Source organism: Vicugna pacos, chromosome 9, assembly GCF_048564905.1.
Source record: "Vicugna pacos chromosome 9, VicPac4, whole genome shotgun sequence".
Classification (NCBI taxonomy): Eukaryota; Metazoa; Chordata; class Mammalia; order Artiodactyla; family Camelidae; genus Vicugna; species Vicugna pacos.
The window spans coordinates 17,815,966-17,836,959 of record NC_132995.1 but is presented as its reverse complement, the minus strand read 5'-3'; the positions used below and the strand labels follow the sequence as shown (position 1 = coordinate 17,836,959).

Genomic DNA, 20,994 nt, shown 5'->3' with positions numbered 1-20,994 from the left:
TGTACCAAAACTGTCAGCATTCCTTAAGGTAAATTGCTTCACTCACATTGCATCTTACTCTGTCAAAAGGAGAACCAGAACAGGGCTGCTTATAACCCTGATGTGTACACCATAAAACAGATCCAAATGAAGAACACCGTGGTGCCCTCAGAGGACTAGAGGCTGTATTGCTGGGTCAAGCAAGCTACCAAGTCTGACTCTACAACCCCTAGGATGATTACTTTCCCTGAAAATCCTCCATCTCTCCAGCAAACAGATTCCCCCTGCCAGCTCTGCCCCTCACCAGACACACCTGAAGTCCAACCATAGACCTAGCCTAGGACCTCTACATTTTAACCAAGAACACAACAAAACAGTATAACCCAACCAAAAGCAGGAACAAATTTAGAAGCACAGGGCTGGGAAGACATCCCATTGTTGGAAGCCAATCAGGAGGAGGACGGGGCAATGAAGCTAGCCCACAGCAGGTTTGGGCGATGTGAGGAGACTCCAAAGTGAACACACAGTGACTTCTAAACCCAACGACCACTGAGGTACCTTCAGAGCCCGACAACCCCCGCCCCCAAATCTCGCCCAGGAACCGCGGGCTGCAGTGCGCCGGCGGGGTACAGTCTTCGCGCCCGCCCAGCCCAGCGCCCCGGGACGCCCGTGGGCGGGGCCTGAGCATCGCCCCGCCCCCACCGCCCGCCACTCGCGTCACCTGACCGGCCCCCGGCTCACGTGATCCGTCCCCAGCGCCGCCATTTTGGAGCTCCGGATGAGGAGGGGAAAAGCGGGGGAAAAGAGGGAAAAGAGCCGGGAGAGAGGCGGGCGAGGACGAGGGCGAGGGTACGGCCAGCCTCCTGGCCGGCCAAAGGAGGCTCGCGGAAGCAGCAGCCGCCGCCCGACCGCAGGTACCGCGCCCCGGGGCCGCCCCTCAGCCCGCTGTTAGCGCCGCCGCCGTCCATGTGTTTCCTCCCCTCAGGCCTCTACCGGCGCCCGCTTCCTCCTCAGCCGGCCGACACCCGCCCGGTGCTTGCCACATGCCCCAAGTTCCGTGTCCCTTTTCAGACCTCTGTGCCGCCTACCGCAAGGCCTGTGGAGACCCCGGGCTAGCCCGGCAGCTGGGGGTGGGGGGAACCTGCCGCTCCCCGCATACAGTCACCAACCTTGTCCGCAGGCAGGCCCGCAGAGGCGTCGCTTCCTTTCCCTCTGCATCTGTGAAACCGTTTAGGCCAGTCGGGATGGAGCGAACAGCGGTGTCCTCACCGCATCCCTTGATTACTTTTCTTCAGCCGCATCGCCCCAGCCCTTTAGCCACTGCTTGGTGTAGGAAAAAGCTAGTACATCAAAGCAGTCCTAGCCTTCTGCCCATATTTAGAGCCTGTTCGATGAAGTAGTCTCCCCAGAGATCACTGAGATCCTTGGGGAAATCTCCCACCTTGTAAGACCTGGGGGCATCCGGAGTGAATGGTTTGTGTGTGGAAGGCCCGGATGACTAATTAGGCGGCGGCCACCATCCTAACCCGTAGGCGATCTTTTTGGTTACTGTAGTGGGCTGTAATTGGCAATCAGTCTGCATCTCTCTTATCCGGCAATCACTGGGTTTGTCACTTCTTTTGAGTTTGTACTTTATTCAGTACACTGCTCTGAGTCAGCGTATGGGTTGCATTACTGATTACAAGAGAAAGCCTGACCCTCCGTTCCTTTACCTCACTAACTCGTTTAAAATTAAATTTCGGGGAAAGCCAAATACAGCTTCTGCCGTGGCAGTGAGCTATTTACTTAACCCTAATCGATAAAGTTGCCTTCTAGGTGAAACGAATACAAAGTCTTTGATCTTTTAGATTCATTCTAGCTTAAGTATAAGAAACAGTAGCAAAGAAATACAGAGCCAGGGTAGGAAACAGCGTTAGACGGTATATAGGTCAGTCCACCCTGTTTTATCTTTTTATGTTGCCATTCAGTTGTAGAACTGTTGTAAGTTTTCAGAATCATTCTTTAGATTGTATTTTGGTTAAGATTTAAATGGCAAAATACAATTTATTGTTTCTTATTCATTAGAAAGTGGTATCAGTAAAACCAATATTATTCTGAGTCAGTTAGATAAGTTCTGAGTTTAAACATAAAATACACAATTATTGGAGAAGTTTCCAGAGCTGTTTTTTTTTTTCTAACTTGTGCACAATCCAGAAGTCTGCTTGTTAGGTAAATTATGTAAATTTGCATCACGTAATCAAGTTGCATGAACATTCCTCTGAATTTCTTTCTGACATGCAGTATTGGGCAATTTTGCACTGCCGAAAAAAAAAAATCTTTACTTTGTTTCACCAAGAAAATGTTTGATACTATATACTTTCATTCTTGGCCACAGCTGGATTTTGAAGATTGATCCAAGGGACTGTATAAATTTCAGGAATTGATATGAAAGACACTGGCTCTGCCACTTAACAGCCATGTAACCTTGGGTAAGTCACTTAAACTGCACTGAGTGTTTCCTTACTTATAAAGTTGTGTAACCGCACCTAGCCTGCCCCCAAAAAGAGTTAAGAGGTGAAGGTATAGCTCAGTGGGTGGAGCGCATGCTTGGCATGCACGAGGTCGGGGGTTCAATCCCCGGTGCCTCCATTAAATTAAAAAAATAATAATAATTTAAAAATAAACGAACCTAATTACCTCCCCCCTCAAAAAAAAAAAAGTTATGAGGCTCAAACACACTAACATGTTTGATACAGCCTAGCTGTAAAGGGCTGCTGTTCTTTTCAGCATTGATACTTTGTACACTTTTGTTGTTCACACTGAGAATTAAGAACATTGTATATTGAGAAAGGATGGATTTGGAATCAGACCTGAATTCCAGTTCTGCAAAAAAAGAGGCCAGTATTACCAAGAAGTACGCAAGTAGTACACAGAATCTACACTGGCATTAGTCTGTGGCCTGTAAGCGCCTCAAGGACAGGGATTCCCTCTTACTCGGTTTGGTAGTCTCCAGCACATTGCTTGGCACATGATACCGTACTCAGTAAATGTTAAATCGGAGTATTAGTTAACATTAGTTAGAACTCATGTCTTACCTACAGCTGCCAAATTCAAATATTTTCCCAGGCTGTATGCCAGCTGAGAAATCTTAGACTATGAAATTCATATACTTTGAAATTTATACTCAAATTTTTTCTTGGTGGCAATTAATAATTACATTAAGCTAAGGAGGCTTTAGTTCAAGTAAGTTATAGCTGATGTTAGTAAGGTAAATTTTTTTAAAAAGGAAAAAAGAGTAAGGTAAATCTACAGGTAACATAAGCAGTTTCCAGGGAACTTTTCATAGGCAGTTTTTAACTCAGGAACATGGAAGTTCATTCAGCACAAGTCTTGCTTTACATCTGCAGAATGTAAAACCCCCCACAACAGTGACTTGCCTAAGGTCACACAGCTAACTGAGGTTCCTCTAGGAGACGAACCCATGAGCCATGTCCCCTGCCTTTTGGCTAGAGCAAAATAAATGTTTTATATTTTAGAATTACAATAATCTGGAAGAATGAGAAATTGCCATCACTTCTATAACAATTTTTTTTTCTAGTTGGGAAAGAACACATTTTAGTCTGAAAGAAAACATTCTTTATGTAACATACTGAACTGTCTTCGTTCAGACACAGAAAATTACAGCCTTTCTCCCGTCCCACCCAGACCCACATGAATTGTTCAACTTGATTTTGCTTATGATAACCATACTGCTGTAACTGAAAGGAACTAATTAGATATACAGATAAACCAAATAGCAAATCATAAGGAAATAAAGACAACTGAAATAATTTGGCTCTTTTCTTGGGGAAGACATAATTACAAGCTTTTGCCTGTGGAATTCTGTTGTCTAAGGAAGATCTGAGATTCAGTGGAAAAGGCTGTACAGCTTTTCTGGTTTGGGATACAGCTTGTATTTATTTATTTGTAATAACGTGAGATATTTGGTCTAATATTATGTCTAAAGATTCCAAGCAAGCAATCCCCTGCTTGCTGACAGCTAGAGTCCCTCCTCCTCCTGGTAAACCTTACTTTTCAGCCATGATGATCTTCTCAGTAATCCCCAGGTCGCATGCTTATTCTCACTTCTGAAAATCTAATAATGTTAAGGCTGTTTTCTTGTCAACAGAATTCCAAGCAAGCAGATGGCACACTCAAATTAGGATAATTCAAGGAGGATGCATTTACAAAGATATTTACAATAAAGGGGTAGGACTTGTATAGGCCAACCACAGGAACAGTTTGGTTATCCAGAGCTGGCAGCATCAGGAGAAGGGAGAGGTACCGGAACCAGGAGAGTCCTTGTAGAACAGCCGGCCTGGAGAGAATGGCCTTGTGTTGAGGAACACAGCCAGTTCAGGGTGACCTCGAGGGAGGGAACGAGGGAAATGAATATGTTGCTGTTCCTCTGCAGCCTCCTTCTGATCCCCTGTCATGGCTTCCCATTGGCATAACTCAACCAGAAACCAGAGAGCCTGGGAGCCTGATGATGTAATCCCTCCTGAGACAGAGCAGAGTGAAGAAGAGGAGACACTGAGCCCACAGGGGCAGGTGGATGAGGTCCGGCATGCTCTTCCTTTGGAATCCAGTGTGCATCTTACCTCTTCGAGAAGGCTTGGCTTACCTTCCTAGACCAAAATGGGCTCTTTTCAGTCTCTGTTAGGATTTTGGTAATTGCCTGTGGCCTCTTGACTATTTCACTGTGTGTACTGTTGGGTTGTTTTAAAGCTGTTAATTCTTTTTAACTTCTAAATATGTTAGTCTTACCACTCAACCCAGTTTGAAACTCTGTGAGTTTAAGTTTTTTTCCGTTCTTCCCGGTATTTTGCTTGGTGCCTTGCATGTAACAATTTTTTTTCTAATTTTTTATTTTAAAAGATATTAAACATTTACACAAAGTAGAAAGAATAGTATAATGAACTCCTAGGTACTCGTCACTCCAGTTAGAAAATTTGTCATTCTTTCTTTGTCCCCACCTTCTCCACTCGCCCTCCCCCCAACCATGGTAATTTTTTTTTGAGATGAATTTACACTGGTCTCTTTGAGGCCATGGACAGTATGCGGATAATCATAATCCAGGTTGTCATCATTCTTGAGCCAGTGGGATTGTATTCATACTCCTCATTTTCATCTCTTTTATTATTCAAGTAAATTTTACTTCACGACATGCAATCATGCATGTGTGTGTATATGTATGTATGTAGGGGTGTGTATGTGTGTGTGTGTGTGTATATATATATATATATATATATATATATATATATGCACATTGGTAGCCTAAGTGAAATTTTTGTGAAAATTTTGGCATGAACCTAACTTCCTCTCAGTGTATATTTTATTATGAGCTGTTTGTCTAACCTTTTTTAGTAGAGACTTTTGTTTCAATGCGGCTTAACTTGTGCATCGATTTTGCCATGTGGACGCAGAGTGGTTTTTCAGGTGTTTCTTGATGTATTTTATGTTGTCATTTCTGTTTTATAGCTGCCATTTCTGTACTTATCCCCAAATGTATGCAGCCTCTAAAATGAGATACTTACATAAATGTTCAGGGAAAATTGGAGCATCTGCTGCAAATTTCCATTAGCTCTTAATGCCTGAGCAGATACAGCTTTAAAGTCTGAATGTTTTGTCAGATTCTTTTGTGTTAGTCTTTTTCTCAAGATAAGATGAACTCCTCCTCTTCTTCATTTCACTTTCTTTTTAAGGTACACGCTGAAATATCCACAGGGAGCAATTTGTACTGCTCTGTCTCCCTCCTATTATATCATTAAATAGAAGAAGGATAATATGAGTCACCTTTGTAACCCTGTGGGTGTGCAAAGTCTGTTGAGCAAATACTCACTTGCTAACCTACAGATTGTCAATCAGCCTGCATGGATGTCACATTTCATGGGAAGGAGACCTTCCATCTGTAGTGGGGCACCAAATCTTGTGCAAGAAATTGAATGTTCAAGGATTCCTATTAACTAGTATTTAAGTAATTTGCATTTAACAGTTGAACTGAAAGAAATAAAGCCTTAAGTGAATGACCCTGAAGGGAAATCAGTAGTCACATGAAGAGCCAAAGCTTCCTTTGGCCTAAAAATATGGAAATCTCAGGCAGTAAAGTGACCTATGAAGTCACAAAGGGCTTTTCTAAAGAAACAAATCATTTCCACCAACTGGTTCCTTTCTTTAGTGACTTAAGGTTGAGTGTAGAGGTTCAAGAACACTTTTGTTCTTCCTACTTGAGAAAGATGTAAAGGAACCAGTCTTTTTGAGAGGTAATACCATCAGGTCATTTAAGGGAGACAGTGGCCAAAGGGCCACTGGCCTTTGGGAGCTGGCCTGGCTGTCACTGTTGCAATGGCTGTGGGATGCATTCCCTGCTGCAAGTGCAGATAGAAGTGGAAAGAGAAAAAAAAGCTGATTCCACAGGGCAGAGTATTCACAAGGAGGGAAGAAGTGGTACTAAAGAAGCCGAGAATAAAATGTTTGCCTTTTTGCATGACATGGACCTGGATATAGAAAGTTAGTATGCCAGAAAGAGTAGAAAATAAGAGGAAAAGCCATAACAAAACTGCTGTCAGTTGATATGGGAGAACCGGCCCTGAAGCTGGTCAGAGCACTGGTGAGGTCTGGCAGGAGTGGAAGTATTATCTTGGCAGGGGCTGAAGGTCCCCTGTATGCTGATTGAGCCGCCTAAGAGAAAAGGAGCCATGATTCATCTCCTTCAAATAAGAATTCAGAGCCTGTGACTGAGATTTAGAATAGTGTTATCTCTGGTCTATTTTGCTGGCATTTACTGAATGTTGTGAGTAAGATTCCAGAATGCACCTAAAATGTGGAAAAACAAAACTTGTTGCTGGAAAAAAGCCTAAACTTAAAAATGTGATCCAAGTCAACAAATTAATCTCACTTTAAGCCAAAGGAAATGTTTGAAATTAAAGTACTGCCAGGAAATAGAGTATTCAAGATTTAACATGAAAGATACGTATTTTATGTTTAGTGACTTCCTTGGCCATAACACGTTACTAGAACCTTCAGATAACCCCTTCTGAGGTCTCTGTGCTTTTTCATACCTAAAACACTACTAGAACATCACTTTTATTCCCCTCCCTGATGTCCCTTTCCCTTTTAGGAAAAGAAAAATATGTATGTGTGTGTGTGAGTGAGAGAGAGTAATAGCTGACCACTAATATGACCTCTAGGAAAAAAACCACAGCATAGTTTGTGGTTTATCTTCAGGAAGATAAATCAAAGGAAGTAAAAGAAGGAACTGGGACATTGCTTTTATTTAGTTTCATTTGCATAGCACGTCTCAAAATTCACTATGCCCTTTCCAATAGGTTACTTGCCCATATTTTCACAATTCCAAAAATCTGGGGAGAAAAAAAATTTATGATTTTAGTAATAAAACCACAGTTTTATTTGGTGTGAGAAGTTGTCCACCAAGAATTGTGTCAGTCATGTGTTGGCTTTACAGAATGATATTTCATCATAATTTGAGGTGGTCCCACATGCCTGGGGATGGCTGTATTCCTTTAATAAAGGAATAGCAGGGTTTTGGTTTTGGGAGTTTGTTGTTGTTGTTGTTTGTTGGCATTGTGCAAAAGAGAGGGAGTACTGATTGGGTCCAGCTAGCTGTCTAGGGGAAAGAAAGTGAAGAAAAAAGGAAGTGCAGATTGTTAATGTTATTTCCAAAGGAAAAAATGAAGGATGGAAAGATGTCAATCATCAGTCTTGGTAAGGGATAGCATTCCAAAGAAAAATTCTAAACAATTTTACATCTTTATTGAAAACAATTGATGTGGAACTCCCAGGTTGGAAAGTACTTAGATTAGCTTAAACTCTAATACTAGTTTAGATTTCCTGAATTATATAGTGCTGCTGTAATCTGGTGTTTCTTTCTGTCATATATTCTCCTTTTTAGATATGGAAGAAAGCAGCAGTGTCGCCATGTTGGTGCCAGACATTGGGGAGCAAGAAGCTATACTGACTGCCGAAACTGTCATCAGTTCATCACTGGAAATCGATGAGCAAAGAAAAGCTAAAACAGATCCATTAATCCATGTTATCCAAAAGTTAAGCAAGATAGTGGAACATGAAAAGTCCCAAAAATGTCTTTTAATTGGGAAAAAACGGTCACGTTCAAGTGCTGCAAACCGCTTTCTTGAAAGTCAAGAACCTTGCGAGATTCCAGCTAAAGTAACCCAGTCACCTGCTGCTGATACTAGACAGGCTGAGATGTCACAAATGCATTTTACCCCTGACTCTCTTGCCCAGAATGATGGGAAGGCTATGTCTTACCAGTGTAGCCTTTGTAAGTTTCTGTCATCATCTTTTTCCGTGTTAAAAGATCACATCAAGCAGCATGGACAGCAGAATGAAGTGATACTAATGTGCTCAGAGTGCCATATTACATCGAAAAGCCAGGAGGAACTCGAAGCTCACGTGGTAAATGATCACGAAAACGATGCCAACAGTCACATTCAATCCAAAGCCCAACAGTGCGTAAGCCCCACCAGCTCCTTGTGTCAGAGAACCACAGAAAGGCATAATGAAGCCACTCCTGATGTCCCAGTAAGTGTGGATAACCCACAGACTCATACCGTCCAGAAGGCATCCGTGGCAGGTATGGGGAGGAGGAAATGGTATGCCTATGAGCAGTACGGCATGTATCGGTGCTTGTTTTGTAGTTATACTTGTGGCCAGCAGAGAATGTTGAAAACACATGCTTGGAAACACGCTGGGGAGGTTGATTGCTCCTATCCGATCTTTGAAAACGAAAATGAGCCCCTGGGCTTGCTGGACCCTTCAGTGGCTGCTGCACCTGGTGGGGTCGACGCAGTCGTCATTGCCATTGGAGATAACGAACTGAGCATCCACAACGGGCCATCAGTACAGGTGCAGATTTGCAGCTCAGAACCGTTATCATCTTCGTCTCCTTTAGAACCGAGTGCGGAAGGAGGGGTTCACCTCAGTCAGTCAGTCACTCTTGACCCTAATGAGGAAGAAATGCTAGAGGTGATTTCTGATGCAGAGGAGAATCTGGTCGCTGATAGCCTACTTTCATCAGCACAGAAAATCATTAGCAGTAGCCCAAATAAAAAAGGTCACGTTAACGTGATAGTGGAACGCCTGCCAAGTGCCGAAGAAACTCTTTCGCAGAAACATTTCCTCATGAATGCTGACATCGAGGAGGGGAAAAACCTGAGCCCGACAGAGGCCAAGATTGGGTGTGAGGGAAGAGATGAAGTTTATCGTGCTGATAAGTGTACTGTCGATATTGGGGGGCTGATCATAGGCTGGAGCAATACAGAGAAGAAAGACAGCGAGTTAATAAATAAAGGACTGGCTCCTGATGAGAATGCCCCACCGGGCCGAAGAAGGACAAATTCTGAGTCTCTTAGACTACACTCGTTAGCTGCAGAAGCCCTGGTCACAATGCCAATAAGAGCTGCAGAACTCACACGAGCCAACCTCGGGCACTACGGGAATATAAACCTTTTAGATCCAGATACCGGACAAAGGCAAGTAGATAGCACATTGGCAGCATATTCTAAAATGATACCACCGCTTAAAAACTCCTCAGAGGGGCTGACTAGTTTTAACCAAAGCAACTCTGCCTTAGTAGCCCTCCCAGAGGGTAGGCAGGAATTGTCAGACGGGCAAGTGAAGACAGGCATCAGCATGTCCTTACTGACCGTGATTGAAAAATTAAGGGAAAGGACAGACCAAAACGCTTCCGATGACGACATTCTGAAAGAGCTGCAGGACAATGCCCAGTGCCAGCCCAGCAGCGACCCGAGTTTGTCAGGAAGCAACGTGGTGGAATACATCCCTGATGCTGAGCGGCCCTACCGCTGCCGTTTGTGTCACTACACCAGCGGTAACAAGGGCTACATCAAGCAGCACTTACGCGTCCATCGACAGAGACAGCCGTATCAGTGTCCTATCTGTGAGCACATAGCTGACAACAGCAAAGACTTGGAGAACCACATGATCAACCACTGTAAAACAAGAATATACCAGTGCAAGCAGTGCGAAGAATCTTTTCATTATAAGGTGAGTGTCAGTTCGTGAACTCATTCAGAGAACCTTGGAATTTTAGAGCAAGGTGGGGACTTTGTAGATCGCGGACACACACCTCATTTTACACATATGGAGACTGAGGCCCACAAAAAAAAACTGATAATCTGTCCATGGGATCCCAACTGACTAGTATTAAAGTTGGGACTGAAATCTGGGTCATCACAATGCCTGTTGCAGGATTCTTTCCCCGGCCTGCCACCTTCTTAGCAGGCCTGTGTTTACTGCTTTAGTGCTTTAATGTGTCTATCTTTATATTATTTAATTTTTTAATTTTTATTTTGGGGGGAGGTAGTTAGGTTCGTTTATTTTCAGAGGAGGTACTGGGGATTGAACCCAGGACCTCGTGCACGCTAAGCACGCTCTTTACCACTGAGCTGTAGCCTCCCCTAGTGTGTATATCTTTTGAAAAATATGTTGATTTTAAAGTGCAAGAGAATTCCAAGGGCATGTACAGTGGAGGGACATTGTACACACATTTGACTGACACTAATTTAACCTTACATCCTCAACGCAAAGAGTACCTATTTTTCATCTTACATGGTCCCAAAATGCAAGTCATTTACTTCTGTTGCTACACAACCAACTGATTTATATCATTGCAGAAGGAAAAATGGACTGTATTAGACTTAATGAAAGACTGTGCAGTGGAAGTAGAGCCCACGTATGTTGTTTTGTGGGAAGTTTAAGGGACTTTCAAGGATTACTTTGTGATTTTCATGTTATATGCTGCCTATGAAATACTGCTTTTGTAAAGGAAATTTACATTCATTGAATCGTTGGTTTAGAACTTTTCTTCAGTGTGCCAGTTGACTGTTTGGGGGAAAAAAGTGTGTCCTAAAAGGCTAACTGGGTTGTAGATGTAGACTTTTTCTCTCAGATCATCTAGAGTCCAGCTGGTAGTAAAAAGGTGCCCAGGAATATAAAAGCCTCTAAGTCTGAGATTCACTGCCACTTAGATTGCCCTCATGAAATTCATAAATGGCCACGGGTCAGTGGACAGGTAGCCATCCAAATGGGCTGCAGGGGCAAGTTCCAGGAGTTTCTCTTGCTACTGCACCCTTGATTCTTGGCAGTGGAGGTGAGGAAGGAGCTGTCCTTGGAGGAGCAGTTCCAGTAAAGTCTCTTTTACATGTTTAGCTGATACTTAAAAGCAGAAATTAGCAGAAGTCCAGAACTTAACTGATTAGATTTATTTCTGTGAAAGTATTGAGTTGTTCTGAACACTCTGCTCCACCCTCCTCTGGGCCTGCCAGGGGTTCAGGAAGCATACACACACCATGCATAAGTGCTCCCAGAGACAGCAGTAGCTTCCTTTCAGAGAACATGAAAAGAGGACCTGCCTTTTTGATAAGATTGTGTTTTCGTACTATATTTCTTTCCATAAGCTGTCAAATGTGTCAAGTAATCTTTTAGCACATTTGATTTTAAAATATTGGTAGTGTTCTAGGTACTAGGCCATGAAAGCAATTAACTCCTCCTGCAGCCTTCCAGTAACTGTGCAAGTATATTTATTGAAAATTACTTACTAATTTCTCTCAATTTTTTAGAGTCAACTGAGGAACCATGAGAGAGAGCAACATAGTCTTCCAGATACCTTGTCGATAGCAACTTCTAATGAGTCAAGAATTTCCAGTGATACAACTGATGGAAAAGGTGTCCAGGAAGGTATCTGTGCATTTTATTTTTTTTAAACATAGACTACACTGACTAGCATAGGAAGTAAAAAAAAAAAAAAAAAAAAAAACCACCCTTAGTTGTCATGTGGGTTATTTTCAGGATTAAAGCTGTATACATTCTCCTGTATTTTTATATTGTGTGAATGAATCTTGCCTCTGTTCCTGGGGAAATTCTGAGCACTAAATGAAGTACTGTATTAGTGAGCACTCCACTGCAACTGTGTAGCTAGACATAAGTTGAAATTTATGCCATCCTGTAAGAGCCACATACAGCATAAACCCTGAGGTCACAATGCCAGCAAGCCAGGAAAGTGGCAGCCTAGAAAGCAAGCCTCCTCTCCTCTCACGGTACCAGTTGACCCATGGAGAACATAGCTTTTGCAGATGGCAGGCCCCCACCTCAAACTTTAACTGAAGCTTCCTGCTGTGATCTTATTCTTACCCAAGTGTGACTGCCAGATTTCATCTGCATTATTTAAAAAAACAGCACAGGCTCTTTTTATGTACCGGTTAGGTACCAGTCGGCCGAGTTTCTGCTAATAGGAATATTAGAATCAAAAGATTTAATTAGAGCTCCATGAAAAGGCGGATGCCACATCCGGAGAATTAGGGATAAAGCGTAATAAGCTGTGCTTCCTTGCATCAGCTCACTTAAATTGATATACTTTAAGTGTCTCAAGTGTGGTACATGGTGTTTATGGGAAATGAAACATATTGGGGTGACTTTCTTTTTTAGATTTCCTAAGAATTAAAGTTAGAAACAACTGCAGAGTAAAATGTTTTGCCATAATGTTTCATTAAATTATACCCCAGAAAGCATAACTGATTCTAGAATGTTTCTGAAAGAACTGATTTTGACACCACTGTAGCACCCAAATTCCCTTGTCAAACAGATGTCATCCCCGTAAAACTATCCCAAACAAAAGGAGTTTATGACACAGCATCTGTTTCTGCAATAGATGGCTGAGCTGAAACAGTTTTGTTTCCTTTTCACAAAATAGCCCTAAGTGCCTCCTTTTATTTTAATTCATTATGTTTCCATATCCCCTTTAAAGGAGACATTAAAACATTTGATATCTTTGGGCCATAAATCCCTAATGAAGGAATAAAGTAAGTACTACTCAGTGGCGCCACCTGCGGTTACTAGCAGTGGAGGAATGTCTTTTCTAGCACCGTCTCCAAAAGCAATAATTTAAAGCTGTCCAAATGGGTTAACAAATTAAAACTCACAATTTGAATCTAAAAGATTGAACTATCAGCTCAAAATTAAAATAACCAGTTTGAGCCCCATAGCATTAGGGTCTGTCTAGCCGACATATTCCATTTCGTAGCATCTATTCTTTGTGGCTCATCCTCTTGTTTCTTAGGGATACACAACAGACGGACTTTAAATTGCTAGCCGTACCAGGCCCACCCCAGCTCAGCTCTACTTGCTGTTTGCTGTCATGGTAGTGTCACAATTAAGATACTGATAACCTCCTGCGTCCTTAATTGATTCAATATTAGATCTTTCAAAATCTGGTTGTCAGGCCAAAGGACAGGTTTTTAGCTCACAAGGAAGGTAAAAATAATTCGTGTTTTATCAAAACTTCTTAAACCATTTAACAAACTTACTAAATAAGAGGGAGATGTATGCTCCTGGTCTCTGTCTGTCATGATAGCACAGATAAACGTTTTTGACTCAGAGGTCCAGTGTGTTGGTATGTCAGATGTTCTGTCCTGCCAGAAGAGATGGCGTGCCCATCTTGAGCTGGATTCTGTGCTAGGTGCTTGGTGTACTGTAGAGGTGTCACTGCCTTCAAGGTATCCAGCACAATGAGGAAGACAGAACTGTACTGATGGGTATGTCAGCAAACAACATGGGTTCTCTGAGAGAGCTGTGGGCAGAGCACTTTGATTCGGTGTCTCTTCATGAAATTTAATCAAACTGTTCTTTATTGTCAACCTATAATCTGCCAAGCCCTGAGGATTCATTGTAAGCAGAGCAGGCAGACCCCTGCCCTCAGGGAGTCTCCAGCTAGTGACAGGTCAGACTTGATGCAGACACACAGGTCAGGTACAGAGGGCATGAATGAAGAAATACAGAGTGCTCCTGGTTACTGAACCAGGCTGGGAGGTCCTAGTATTTTCATTTTGTAGATGAGGAAACTGAGTCCTCACGACGTAAAATAGTTTGCCTGTGATCACACTGGTACTGAGTGACAGAGCACAGACTAAGCCCAAGTGTCTGAACTTTAAATCCAATGTTCTTTCCATTGGGAACAGTTGCTCCTAGCCTGTGCTATATTAAGTTTTTCCATCTGTCACTTTTATTAGTTGTCATTGATCTGTAATATTTCTCACACAAAACCATTATCCAATATTTCACGCTTCATTTTTTTCAGGTTTTTTTTTTTAAACTGTATTTGGAACAGTGCCACTTATAATCAAGTGCAAGTTTTTAACCTACCAATTAAGAGCAATACTTAAATTATAATTATGATTAGTGTGTATATTAATGTTACAGATTTATTCCAGGAAATTAGGACATTTTGTTCTGCCTGGTAAAAGTAGTTATTAGCAAAAGAAAATTTCAATTTTAGAAAGCTTAAATTTAACCTAAGGATTTTCTTTGTTGTGTTACAATTTCCGTGTGGGTTTTCTTTTGTGCCACCAGTTTTACTTTTCATGCACTGTGCGCTAGCGTCCTACCTAAGCTTTCTTCCTGTTCTGCCTTATTCCTCAGCTTCTATGCTCGCTTGGTTTCTGAACATAAAGCAGTCAGGCTGTGACTGGCCTGTGGACTTTGTGCTGACAAAAGAGTAAATAAGCTGTTGAATATCTTCAGGAACAGTTTCATGCGATCAAGTCATTCTGCATGTTTTGCCTCCAGCTTACTCTGATTTGAATTTCCCAGTCCTATTGTTGCACAGTGTGGTAACATGGCCTATTTCCACTGGATCCATGTTTCCTGCATTTCAAAGAGCTGCATATTCACATTAGCCCTTGTAAACCTTTCAGTTTACTGGATATAATTACACTCCATCATGTAACACTTAATAATCTGTAGTTGCTTTCCCTTCCATTGTTGCACTGATAGCTGACAGTTACAAACAAAGAAAACCCACAGAATGAAAAAGCTTTAGGCTTTTTATATTGAGTTTGTTACATATACTTTGTAGCCATACTTACAATATTGGATTATAGTATTAATTGCAACTTGTTGGCAAATCAGTGTTTCCTTAAGACAATATATCCAATATTGATTACACTAACACTTTTCAAATTAACAGTGTATCTCTGGTTAATTCAGCTGCTACACAGTCAGCAGGGCAGCTGGCATCAGGTTCATTATGTTTTAGAATTTTGTACAGGGTTATGTAGAGGCTAACCCAGCGTATCTGTGTTTACGGATCAGATGACATTTACTTTATATCCACTGATAGTGCACATGCAGGAGAACCTGTGAAGCTACGTTCAAACTTGTTAACTTTATTAAACAGTTATACTGTGTGGTGTACATACTCATTTACAATGGAATGTAAATGCCGTCATTTTAATCTAATCAACACATGTCACTAAAACTCTGAAATACCTTGTCCAGGGAGCAAGTCTTCAGTCCAGAAACGGTATAGATGCGATGTGTGTGATTATACAAGTACAACGTATGTTGGTGTCAGAAACCACAGACGAATCCATAACTCTGATAAGCCTTACAGGTAAGTGTGATGATCCTAGAGTTTTAATATTTGTATTAAAATACTTTATAATAAAGAAAAAAGCAGAAGTAGTTAAAAAGTCATAACACTTGTTTAAACACAGATTAAGTGCTGAGAAGCTTTCACTTGCTGGTTTCACAAGTATTGTTTGGTTTGTTAAAGAATATGAATTTTAACCTTGATTCTTAGGACAACAGGCATTTATTTTGTCTAGTTGCAACATAAGAAGACGTCTATAACTGTCAATTTCATGGTTTTGGTTTCATTTGGCTATAAATTATTGTAGCAATTTTCAGTGCTTAGGGTACATTTCAGTAGTTTAGCAGTTAAGTACTCGGTATTCTAACAAAAGATTCTTAAAACTTAAAAGCAGCAACATTCCCTAGGAAATATTCTGTTTTTGAAAATAAATCTATCATGTGTAGAGTAAGGTGATTTAACTTAGTTACTTGATTTTTCACAAAAGCCAATTCTAACATGTAGTCAGAAAACATAGGCATTAAGATAGACTGATAAATAGAAATCATTATTTCTTAAATAAACTAAATACTCATTGTTTATGTATAGTAAAGGTACAAACATTTTTGCAAAATTTGTCCAGCTGTCATAGAGCAATTTGTTCTACCTGTAGCCATGGGGAACATCAAGTTTCTACTCAGCGCTAAGCTGGTCACCATGACAGTACTAGGCATTGGCACGAACTCTTTAACCCCTTGACCTAACTTGTTTCACGTTTTAACTGTCTCCCCAAGTTTTATAGGTATGACACAGGTGAATGTGGAAATGTTACTATATTGAAATGAAACCCTGACACACTGTGCCTTAAAATGCCATTGTTGATCCCATAGTGTGCTCTCTCTATATATTAAATATATAATATGTGCTTAATTTGCTCATCAGCAAACTTTTTTATAATCACTCTTCAGATAGTGATTTATTTGCAGAAAGTTTTGTAGCTCTATGGAAGGTGTTTGACCTTGTGTCAGTGTGTCTGTTTTTATTTCAAATATTTTTAAAACTGGGATCCCTAATAAAGATTTTTCCTTCAAGTATAATTAAGGCCACTAACCATTATTAATAACTCAGTGCCATAAATTGTAAATGAAGAGTGGTATTTAATGTGTATTATTTAAGATTCACACTAGGAAATACTTAGAAGAACATGGAGGACACTAGTTCTCATGAGGAGAAAGCTTTGCTTTTATATTTCAGGTGTCTTTATTCTTAAATTTAATGACATGCCAAATTAATGTGATCCAGGCAAGAATAAAATAATAATGTCTGGGTCTAGAATTAGACTGTTTATTCAAATTCATTGAAAAAATATTTACTGAGCATATACTATGTTCCAGGAGCCGTGTTAGGCTCTTAGACTACAGTCATAATAAAAAGGTACCATCCCTGCCATCATGAAGTTTATAGACAGTAAACAAATAAACTCTCCAATACACAATTATGATACGTTTATGAAAGAGGTTAATGACTGATTCTGGTTCCACAGAGGAGAGTTTCACATCTACCTGAATAGATTAGCCTTATAGCTTAAAGACTCAATTTGATAGCTTTTGCTGTCTTAGGGATTATGTTTTCTTATGTTCTTAAAATATTCACAGACTCACAGGATTGGTGGCAGTTGTTCTAGGGTCTTCGTACCAATGGGCAACATCCTGTGAGAATCTTCTTCCTGTTACTTCAGGGAAGTCTCTGTGTTATTTTCCAAATTTATTGGGTTTGACCTGAGTATTTATATCTTAGAAAAAATGTTGTCATACCACCCCCCTCCACGTAATTATTACCTTTTTTACATAAGACTGACTTCCCAACTTTCAGATCTTGTGACTCTTTTTTTAACCTTCTTAAATACTTAACATACACATCTTTCTTTGTCTTCATGGGATCTGCAGGCTACAGAGCATCATGGATTAGCATGTTCTCTTCCAATGTGTTTCTAGAACTTTCTCTTCATTGTTACATACTGTTTGCCTTAAGCTTAGCTGGTAAGCATAGCCTTCTTGATACCTAATTTAATCTAAGTTATCAGAGTATTGTTTCAATATGCTTCATTCCATTTTGCTGCCTGGTATACTTACGGTCAGAATTCAGGCTTGTTCTCTCAGAGTCCACGCCGTCTGCATTTCTGATTCCCTACTTTTTGTTAAGAAACATGCTCACAGGTAGTAATGATGAGTTTCTTACAGATAAGTTTCTTACCAAGGTGCTTTGTTGCACCACTTCTAATCTTTGCACAAGGGATCGTGTGTTTTAACGTGGCTGTTATGTAATAGACTTTCTGCAGTGTTGATAACTATTCATTTCTCGTGCCTCTCTGTTTTATGTTGCCGTCCCAGTCCTTCACTGAGCCCATTCGTGTGAGTACAGCTTCACGTGTAAGAGCCGTGGCTCTGCGAGCAGGCAGTCCTGGGATTGAGCCTGGGCTCTCTGACTTAACGGCATTTGTCACCTTGGGCAGACTGTTTCACTTCACTGTTCCTGGTCTTCTCATTTCTAAAGTGAAGATAATTAAGACACCTACTGTATAGGACTGTTGTAAGGACTAGATTAAATACTGTATGTAAGATCCTGGCACATAATAAGCACCCTGTAAATGGTAGCTGTACAGTAGTTATCGGGCCCAGTTTTTATCCTTGTCCTTTCTCACTGATTCATTGTCTAACCACACACACAATAAAGCTGTTGACCTCTCGACATTTGGGAAACAGAGAATAATTCTCCTTCTGGATAGGCAGGTGTAGCTTACTAGTTTCGTTTTGGTTTTTTTTTTTGTTTGTTTGTTTTTTAACAAGAGAGATGCTGGACCCAGGTAGAAATAAATGCTGTCAAAGCTGAGGTCCCCACGCTGGGTCAACTGTCTGGGAGGCAACCTGGTGTCTTGGGGAGAACTGGTGCTTTAGTCTCAGGCCTGGACCGTGCACCGCCTCCCCCACTGGGTGACCCTGGAGTGCTGTTCTAAGCTAGGCCTCCTTTCCTATATGAAACTGGGGGGAGTACTGCCTAGCTCATACATTTTTGTGAAGATTGAATCAGATTAACACCCAGCATGTCACTTGGAGCATTGAAGGGCGCAGTTCCTTTCATCTGCTTGTGAAGTCATGAGGTCATCTCAGAAACCCTGTCGTCATTGCAGGTTTTCCATTCTTGTGTTTTGTATTGCAGTGCTAGAATTCCCCCTAGTTAACATCTCCCAGTACCACTTTGTGAATTACTAGCTAGAGAAGGAGAACAAAATGTTTTCCTCAGGTTACCAAGTGTCCTCCTGACTGTGTGGCACTGAGCCCATTTTCCCTTAGAAACATGATTGTGTGGGTACTTAGGTTACAAAAATTCACAGCAGGGTGGAAGGTAGGAGGGACAAGGTGACAGAGGGAAGTACTCAGCACACTACCTGGCACATAGTAGGTGCTCAGTAAGTGACTGATAGTTATCTGTATACCTCAGTTTTTCTGATCTATAAAATGGCTCTGATTCTATAAGTTTATTATATTTTGAAAATATAGTGGTATTCTTTCTTAAATAGATGAGCTATTCAGATATGTATGTTGATTTTTTAATAGCCAATCCAATTTTAATGCCCAGTCCAAAAGTACCCAATATTTCCTTAAATGGTTTAGAACTATCCTTTTAGAGTTATTTTGTTTTTATCAGGAGGTCCAAACATTGCAGTTGATTGATAAGTCTCTTAAGTCTCTCTCTTTAAAATTTTTAAGTACATTTCATAATTTAATGCAGTATACATCCTGAAACCTTTATAGATTAAAAGCGTACGGCTTGATGAATGGTCACAAAGTAAACCCGTCCTTGTAACTCCCCAAACCAAGAAATAAAACCATTACCAGTTCCTCAGTGTCACCCTCTTCTTGGGCCTTCCACTCACTAACTACTCCCTCTTCCCCACCAGGTAAACACCATCTTGATTTCTAACATCATAAGTTAGTTTTGCCTGTTTTTATACTTAATATAAATGAAATCATGCAGTACACATTCTTTTATGTCTAGTTTCTTTCACTCAACATAGTTGTGTGTAATCCAGTGTAGAACTAATGCAGTCCTTTTCATTGCTATATAATATTCCATTGTAAGCCCATGCCATAATTTATTTATTGTACTATTGATGGCTGTTTGGATTATTGCCAGATTTCCCCCAATATGAACAATGCCATTTTGAACATTCTTTTATGTTTTGTGCATATATGAAATGAGTCCATTTCCACTGGGTTTATACCTATGAGTGGGATAATAATTCCACTTACCATAGGAGCGGGTAACAGAGCATTCTATGTTCAGCTTTGGCAGATACCATCAACAGTTATTCAAAAATGGTTGTACCAGTTTACAGTGGTTGTGACAGTTCACACCCTCATCCAGACTTTGTATTGTCAGTCTTGAATTTTGGTCATTCTGGTAAGTGTGTATCTTACTGTGGTTCTCATTTGCATTTCCTGATGATTTATGAGGTTGAGCATATTTTCATTTGTTAATTGCCTGTTTGTTTATTGGATTGTCTGACTTTTTCTGATTTATAGCAGATCTTTATATATTCTGAATACAAGTAGACAAGTTTTCTGAATAAAAGACAAGTTTTGTCTATTACGTATAGCACATATCTCCTAAATTATGGCTTATTAATCTTTGTGGTTAGGGCTTCTGTGTCTTTATATTCTGAAACTGATGCTCATTTTTTAAAAGCAGACTGTGAGTAAGGTAGATAGTGAAGGGAGAGGTAAAAATGTGTGCTTATAAAATAATGAGCCTGATTTTCAAGGATTCACATCAACTGGGTCAAAAATACTGTGTGCTTATGTGACCCTGTGTGCTTATGTGACCCTGATTTTCTAATATGGCACAAAAAAGTAAAAGAAACATCTCAAAAAAAAAAAATCCAGAAAGCAATGAGAATGATGTTTGGAATGACAGGGTTGCCTCCTGTGTATGGTCAGTTGTTGTATAAAGTCTGGTCTTTATATAAATACAAATATATTACAAATAATAATAGCTAACATTTTTTAGAACATTTTTCATGGGCCAGACAGTGTGCTGAGTGCTCAGTATGTGTCAGCTCACTTAATCCTCATTTGTAGATACGGAAACAGAGGCTGGATAGATTAAACAGTTGTCCCCAGGTCACACAAGTGGCAGAGCCAAGGCTTGAGCCCTTGCTCCTGTCAGCTGTGCCACTCTGCCTGTCTTCTGTGCCAGAGAGAACTCTTCGTGAGGTACACTGCCACTACATGCCAGACCACCCCCAAATGTGTGTGAAACAGCAGCTCTTTTATTTTGCTCAGGGATTCTGTGAGTCCGGAATTCAGAAAGGGCACTGCAGGGGTGGCTTGTCTCTGTTCCATAAGATCTGGGGTCTCAGGAGGGAAGAGGTGAAGGCTGGAGGTGACTCAGACAGCTGGGGTTCCAGTCATCTGAAGGCTCCTCCCCGGTCTGGAAGTCAGTGCTGGCTGTTGGCTAGGACCTCAGCTGGGGCTCTCGCTGGAACACATAACATGATTTCTGCACATGGACTTTCCAGCTATGCTGGTTCC

General features: G+C 40.9%; 1 protein-coding gene across 2 annotated transcripts in view; it reads left to right on the top strand.

The window, feature by feature from the left end:
* Positions 1–724: 724 nt before the first annotated feature.
* ZNF507 (zinc finger protein 507) overlaps positions 725–20,994 on the top strand; it is a 35,905-nt gene continuing 15,635 nt past the window's right edge. Inside the window, exons 1-5 of one of the 2 annotated variants that reach the window (XM_031672087.2) lie at positions 767–893; positions 2,354–2,447; positions 7,910–10,044; positions 11,619–11,736; positions 15,331–15,445. In XM_031672087.2, the coding sequence (XP_031527947.2) occupies positions 7,912–10,044; positions 11,619–11,736; positions 15,331–15,445 (2,366 nt within the window). In that variant the 5' untranslated portion in view covers positions 767–893; positions 2,354–2,447; positions 7,910–7,911. Of the gene's footprint in view, positions 894–2,353; positions 2,448–7,909; positions 10,045–11,618; positions 11,737–15,330; positions 15,446–20,994 lie in introns of both variants that reach the window. The other variant, XM_006212200.4, reaches the window with a different exon arrangement.